Raw genomic sequence first — 8,345 nt, 5'->3', positions numbered from 1 at the left:
GTCAACTCCTATAACAAGGCAAGTGACTCACCAAGGACCAACTTTAGCATAAGTTTCCCCATCTCATGGAGACACTCAACGCAATATGGACCATTTATTCCTAAGGGGGGAGGATTGATCCAGGTGGATATTGGTGGCCACTCGCATATTCCACTTGGACCCCCAACATTGCTTCATTTTAGTTTCTTTAATTCTATCACAAATTTCTATTTTTGGCAAGTTTTCGAGTTGTGAACTTCTAGAGTCATTTTGAAGCCCTAAACAATTTTTTTTTGGAAAATGTGTTAAGCCCATAACCAATTGGGTAGGTTATTTTTGGGAAAAAAATTTGTCCTCAGATAGAGCTTTATAACAAGGTATCATGCATGCCAAACAAATATCTTATGCCAAAATTACGACCCCGAGAAGTTGTCGTTCAAACTAATCACAACAGACCCACAAACTTTTGGATCTTCATCTCCTAAGGTTAGTTTTTTGGATGTTTAGGGTTTTCAATTGTTTCCCAATAATAAAAAGGCCTCTGAGCCTCATTGTAACACAGTTTTGAAGGCATGTAGCTCTCAGAGATAAGCTACCATCACCTAAGATAGTTTGCTTCTCTTATGTGTGTAAACATTTTTCAGCAATTGTTATTTATTAATTGAAGTTTTGTTTCAATGTATCTTTGTGTTTGGGTTTGAATCTATATATCATTTCGTTCCCTCATAAATCCAGATTGGATACCAAAAATCAATCACTTAATATCTAATAAACTTACACTTCTTAGATTTTGCCTTAAGCTTTGTTCTATTTTCTCTATCAATATGGAGAAATGCTTTAGAACCAAAAATCTTTAAAAATAAGTAGTTTACATTTTGACCTATCCATACTTCTTTTGGAATGCCACCATCAAAGGAACTTGAAGCTCCTTTATTTATTAAGTAAACAATAATATCTACGGTGTATGCCCAAAAATGTAAGGAAAATCCTACATGAAATCTCATACTCACGTGCTTCATCCTTTCTAACACGCCATTTTCTTTTGGTGTTCTCAGAAATTTCTTCTATCTACAAATCCCATAGCATGAATAGTAACTATCAAAATTGTTGCTACAATATTCACTTCCATTATTTGATTTGACATACTTGAAATTATTTTCATCTCATTCTCAACCAAAGCTTTCCATTTCTTAAAGTATCAAAGACATCATATAAGTTTTTAATGCAATAAACCCAAGTTTTCCTATTTACAACATTAGTAAAAGTAATATAATAATAAGATCCACTAAGAGATTATATTTGAGCCAATCTTGATACATCTATATGCATAAGCTATAACTTTTCACTTCTTTCCTTCCCAACTTTTAGAGATATAACTATTTTAAGTTTTCCATAAACACACATGGCATACAAATCCAAATGAAACTTGATATCTAGCAATAATTTCCTTGAGTGGAGAATATGCATCCCCTTCTCACTCATTTACTCAATCTTGTAATGCCACAATTTTATATCCGCTCATATAGAAGATAAAATAATGGAAAGGCCAACATCATCAATGCATAAATGCAATTTACCTACCTTTTCTCGTTTTTCTACTATCATTGATCCTTTAGTGACCTTCCATGAATTTCCTGTAAATGTAATTGTACAACCTTCACTTATGAAATGCATGTTCAGATGAAATTTATTCTTAAATTAAAAAACATGCCTTTCCTCTTTCAACAACCATTTTTTTCCACTCTATAATTTTATCCATACCTTACTCTTTCCCATAATTTTATATGGTTCATCATCACCCAAATAAACATATCCAAAATCACCTTGAATGTAATCTTGAAAATATTTCTTATTGGGTGTGGCATGAAAAGAATCCCCTTAGTCTATCACCCAAGAATCAATAATGTTATCTATGGAAAGGATTAAAACATAGTGTAACACATCACCTACTACATTTTATTCCTTAGTATTCTCTTGTTGTCCATGTCCTTTTTTTAGAGACCAACAATACTTCTTCTTGTGTACTTTCTTCACATAGTGCCAACATAACAACCTTCCTCTAGATTTGGATCTTCCTTTCTTAGACTTTCCATGATTCCCTGGGCTCCTTCATCTCCCCCTTTGTCTTCCTCTATTCTCTACATTCAAATCATTACCTAATGTCTCACCTATGATTTTCAGTTGCATTTCCTTACAAAGGATAATACCAACAACATCATCAAATATTAAATGTTCGAAGAAAAGATAGAATTGCTCACAACCATGAACAAGCCATTCCAACTTTATTTCAATGAGCGTAAAATCAAAAGACTTTTAACTTCATCATCAAAGTTTACTCCTACAGAACTTAACTAAATGTTGACCACATATTAAATTAATTTAAATAATCAACAATATGCCTACCTTTTGGCATCTTCGCACTAAATAAACAATTGATAAGAAATACCTTGTTGGATGTTGAGAGTTTTTCATATAGTGTATCCAGAGATATCATCAAACCATCTGTTGTATTGTCTTTCAAAAAGTTGAAAGCCACATATGCTCCTAGGCACAATCATATTGTTCCTAGTTCCTTTATGTAAAGAAACTCCCCTTCTTTGTCTTTCATATTCACTAACTTCCTTTTTATTTCACCCAATGGTAGAAAAATATTTTTTTGATGTAGATAATATTCTATTTTCATATTCCATAGCTTGTAGTTTTTGTAGTTAAACTTCTCGAGCATAAATCCTTTTTTATGCCATTTCTCCCATTCAAACTAGGAACCCTCCTTTCGTATGAGTTTTATCATCCGCATAAACCTTTAGCTTCAATACTAGTTGCTAGGAATAAAATCACAGAGAAAAAAAATCAATATGAATGTAGAAATAAAATATAGAATGAAACGATATAGAGGAGACGCCAATATATGTGGTTCACTTGATTTTGGGTACATCCATGGAGAAATATCTAGCACTTATTTTTATTTTTTCCAACAAATTGAAGACATTACAACTTTTAGCACATCCATTGTAACCTCCTCTTATCTCTCCCATAGTCTCCTCTTCTGATTCCAATTCTATCTCAATAATACATAGGTGCAGTTCAAATCCCTCATAAAAAAGAGGTTTCCTTCTAGGAAAAAGAAACCCTAACATAATATCTACTATTAGTTTTATGACCTAATGATGAATGGTGCATATTTGACTATGAAATTACAATATTTTACAATATGTTTTTTTTCGAAAATTTATCTTCAATGGTGCTTCTTTTGAACCCTCACGAGGAGAGGGCTCCAAAGAATTGTCCTCGCCCGCATGGACCCCCTGGTGACAATATTATGAAGGAAACCCCCCTACACACCTGATCAGGAACAAGGGTCAAAATGTGACTAAAAACAAAACCTATAAATCAGGAAGATAATTATACCTAACAACCAACATATTTAAGAAACCAAACAATGGCCACCCCACTCTTCTTATTACAATTTCAACCATATTTTTGTAACAAACATATATACACTCTAGAAATACCCATATTGATTTCCTAGATTCTAATTACTTCCCCTGTTAAGAAACTAACCCACAAATCACATTTGACCTATCCTCACATAATTTATCTCTATTAATTAATATTTCTTCCATATCATACATTGGTTATGTCATTCATGGAAACAAATTTATCAATCACATTAGCAATGCACATTTATAATTTTTTTTGTTGTATGACTTATTCCGTCAATAGGTGGTTTCTATGTGATTTCCACATCTAATCCTTTAAGATTCTTAATTATCCTTTTTTTTCCTTTATGGTGACATCAAAATAGTTATAAAAGTCCAAATATGTATTAATCATTCATAGAGACCCTCTTCTCCTATTTATAGATATAATATAATTCCATTAGACTATTTTGAACTATATTTTCTATGTACTTTGGCTTTTTCCACACTACAATATTTGTAAATAAAAAAACATGTAATCATTATATTGTAGTAGAGTCTATGATACTTTGTGACTAAATTAACGATTCCATATGTTGGTTATCCCCATTTTACATTAAAATGAGATTGTGATGGTAAAAGTAGCCAACATTTGCGGGCATTTTGACTCACAAATCTATAACATAGTAAAAGAAATCACCTTGCTTAACATATCAAGACATGTAGTTTCATGAGTGAACCACAATAATAGGTGGGGACTAAAGTCAAATAAAATAAGGATGAATAAGATTCTCACCATGGAAAAAATGAGTATAAAAAATGCCACCAAGGAGACTTATAACCCACATACAAACCCATGGAACACTAGACGAAAATAAGGAAGAAAGATATATGCATGACATCGTAGGGATAGAGAACCAACATAAGGATGCAACACAAGAGGATCAAGAAATATCATTAAAGGAAATATTAAAACCCTTGCATTAGAGAGTTGGGGAGTGGGATATCTACAAAAGACTTAATAATAGAACTAATAATGAAGCATGCTTTACTAGTACATGCACATTACTTAAATGGCCATGCTTATTTGGAAAAATCCATTGTAGCTTATGTGGTAGTTTAGAAGCCATCGAGGTTTATTGCAAAAGGAATGAATGCACATTTTAATTAGCATATGGGTTTTCTTATGTGCGTGCATTCCCTAGTCCCCCATTATCAATTTTTCAACCATTAGTTTCATGTGATTTCCTTCATGATACTCTTGGATTCGGGCCTAATCTTATTATTGAAATATGATATACTAAAATCAGTATTTAAAATGAAATTAATGGTGTCTAGTTTCCTTGCATTAGGGCTTAATCTCATTACTAGAATAGGTAACAAAAATGTAACATTTAAAAAGAAATTGTTGGTGCATGGATTCCTGCATATTGGCCCAATTTGATTAGAGGGGTATATAATAATGATGTTAGTATTTAAAAACATATGGAAGATAATTAATTTCAATTAAAAATGAATGACAAACATTGGGCAAATCATACTTAACAAGTGTGGCTGCTTACGCAGCAAGTCCCTGCCTCATGAGAAAAACATGTCCTTTTTCAAGTTATTTGTAGAATAAACTTTATTTTAGAGCTCTCACGTTGAATTTTCAGGTCAAGGAACTGTTGTGGTCAATGAGCGAGTCAGAACTAGCCAAGAAAGCCAAGAAAGAAAAAGCAGTGGAAGCAGTGGTTCGAAAGCCTATATCCCTTCCAGTTATAGCCTATATCCCTTCCAGTTATAGGACCATAGCCCATAAAGACAGTTTCAGCCGTAGTTGACTCAGCACCCATAAGAAGAAGTTCCCCATCTAATCCAGATAGAAGACATACTTATTTGATTGGATCCATTAGATGCACAGAGAGACATGTAGAAGAGTATTTGATTGGATCCATTAGACGCACAGAGAGACATGTAGAAGAGATGCTAAAAAATATGTGTGTCCATCAAAAGAAAAAGAATAATCAATATAGTTGCATTACCTCGGGTGAATGAAGATAGCAAGCAAGCCAGAATCTCCCTCACGGCATTCAGTTCGTATTCAGTCCGCCCTGTACAAGGAATATGGACCAGTACGCATTCAATATGCAACTGCCCACATCTTACAAGAGGCGGGTTGATTATTGTCTTCAGATTATCGATATTCTAACAAAAATTCAATACCAAAAAACCCTCTTAAACTAGAAATTCTAGCCAACCAGAAAATTAGCCAAATGTACAACATGCACATAACTTATTGTATTAGTAGCTAACCAGAAAATTAGCCAAATGTACAACATGCACATAGCTGATTGTATTAGCTTACTGGATTAATAATTGATAAAAGGTTATAATAACTGCTAAAAGACATTCTTGTAGAATTAATAAGGTGAGATGGTGATGTTTATAAAATATAAAAATCAACAAATCGAACCCTGAAGTTATTCATCACAACTTAATTTATTAAAGCTCAAGAGATAATGAAATTAGCATCAAGCACATTCGTTATGTCCACGTGGATATTGCTAGAAGTTTTTATTAAAAAAAATTGGTTTAATTTATACTTAAATTGCAAACAATAAAGATAATGAAATTAGCACCAAGCATATTCGTTAATTTGTTTAACATGGAAAACATGTTTACTTCGCCTTTAATTTATGAAATTCAAAAGCATGTTTACAAATTATCTGAAATACAATACAATGACATGTGGCAGTTGCTACTTGTGAGTAGACAAAAGAGGCAATTTCAAGTCCCAGCTTTAGATTTAGTAACTCCCAGCCCCCGCTATCTACATTCATCACAAATTAATTTGTGAACGTCCTTAGAAGTTCTCATTTTCAATTAACATCAGACAGTCGTGGCTACTGCATTAATGCCTTGATTATGTGAGGAGTTAAAAAGAACGAATCCATGTAATAAACATGGATTTGTATGGAATGACATTTGTCCTGGAAAATGCATGCATGTATCTGCAGAAGTAAATAACCGATGGCATGTGTTCGGAAGGCGAAAAGACAAATTGTAGGTCATTGTGTAGCTTAAGAAAAACTGTGTAAGGTTATAACTGTCAGGTAGAGGCTGCTCGTGAGAAACCTGAGGCTTTAGCTACTAATTAGCATTAAATATAAAATAATATTTAAAATAATGGATATGTCAACGCTCCTGAAATCAAATGGGACAAACCATGCATGTTGACACACTTCAATTCCAGGTGGAGCCAAATAATGTGATGACTGCCACGGGATCTGGCACAAATTTTCCGTTGTCTTTTCTTCCATTCGTTTTGTTGTTTTTCAGACTAGAAACAGGTTCGATAAGGCAGGCTCCGTACCAGCGACAACAAAGGCGTTCGATAAGACAGACTCTGTACCAACAACAACAAAGATCCTCTACGTAAGTTATCCGTTTCATGAATATCATTCAATTTTTCTAGGTGGTTCAGAGGCTTGCCCAAACCTCGGGCCTAAGGCCCTGCTTTTGTATCACAGTGTGGCACTCCTACCTCCAAAAGCAAGGCCCTGCTTTTGTGGAAACATTGGGATTCGCTGGCTTCTGTTGCAGATAGTGGCAAAGAGGCTTCAGTTGGGTGCGAATGCAGAGGAAATTAGGTGGCGGAGGAAGATGAGTGGTCGTCCATGAAAGCAAGGTGGGAGGCGATGGCAGAATAGTACATGATGTCATGGAAGCTCTCTGTTGCCCGAAGCTCCTTTCGCAATAGCCGTGCCTTCTCCGCTGTGAATCCTAGTCTGCTCCTTCTCGCCGCCTTAGGGTTAGGGTTTGCAACAGTGCTGGTTTCAGCTTCAGCTTTAGCAGACATTGAAGACAAAGGAGAAGAAGTGGTGAAAGAGGATGGCTTTGGCTCGTCGACAATATCGAAAAGTGGAGACCACCAGGGCTTTTTCATTCTTTCGGCCCCGACGATCATATCCACCACGCCTTCTTCCCTCGAAGAACAGGAAATGGCAGCAGCAGAATGCACCATTAACATCGATCTGCGGCACTTAGGTCGCGAGATTCACTGGTAAGAAATTTCATGCCTGGTAAGCTAGTGATAATGCATTAAATTGCATAACTAATCACTGATAATCTCACAATGTGAACAACAACAGGATGTGGGCATCACAACAACCAGATGATGTGAACAACCTAGCTTCTTTATCTAGTTTCCTGTGTGTTGAGCTGCAATAGAATGTTTCTCTCGCTCCAAGATCGCATCCCTAAGCATATATGAAATATTTCAGGTTTCTGAATTAACACTGATTTAATATTTGTCTTTTTAAGAATTTAAGTATCTCAGTTTTTCAAAGAAATTTGTATAGATTTAATATTTGTTTTTTTAGGCTACCGAATCCATACTATCAAATATCTCAAATTTTTTCAAAGCACTGATTTCATAGAAATTCAAATTCAAACTTAAATGCCTCAGGATTTTGATTTTTTTATTTTTGTATTCAAGATTTTTTGCTCAAGTGTCAGGATTTTTGTATTCAAGATAGTATTCAAGATATTTTATACAGTCTTTCCTAGATATATCCATGGAGTTATAAACCTGAATATGTATAATGGTGACACCATAGAATATCAATATGTAAATATCAATATGATTACAGTATTGAACAAATATTTTCAAACCTTTACAAAGGTGATAATAGCTTATCAGTCTCACTACCATTTCAGCAGTATCAAATCCATTACTAGATGTTGGCCTTAATCTTTTGCAGGCCTACAACAATCAAGTATATACAGGAAAGGTTAACGACAGCTACACATATACCAGAAGAAAGAGATCACAACCACAAGAAGAGGTCTCTCACATGCTAAAAACATATAGCAAGCAAAGGTAGGAGAGGCATCAATGAAAGAGATAGTTTGTTACCTAGTTTGAGTTTCAGTTTGAAAATAGTTCCAGTAGAAAATTGACCG

The 8,345-nt window shown here is 34.5% G+C and overlaps 1 protein-coding gene across 1 annotated transcript; it reads right to left on the bottom strand.

Moving 5' to 3' along the window:
• Positions 1-7,026: 7,026 nt before the first annotated feature.
• On the bottom strand, positions 7,027-7,437 carry LOC149217126 (uncharacterized; the record flags this gene model as incomplete). The annotated part of the gene is made up of 1 exon (XM_089390138.1): positions 7,027-7,437. A coding segment is annotated over one exon (411 nt), but the record flags the coding sequence as incomplete, so codon positions are not given.
• Between the last annotated feature and the right edge of the window lie 908 nt (positions 7,438-8,345).

The sequence above is a fragment of the Pinus tabuliformis genome, chromosome 1_1 (assembly GCF_031772625.1).
Source record: "Pinus tabuliformis cultivar Carrire ecotype Pingquan chromosome 1_1, CPIR1, whole genome shotgun sequence".
NCBI lineage: Eukaryota > Viridiplantae > Streptophyta > Pinopsida > Pinales > Pinaceae > Pinus > Pinus tabuliformis.
The sequence above is the reverse complement of the archived record's forward strand: the minus strand, read 5'-3'. Positions and strand labels throughout refer to the sequence as shown.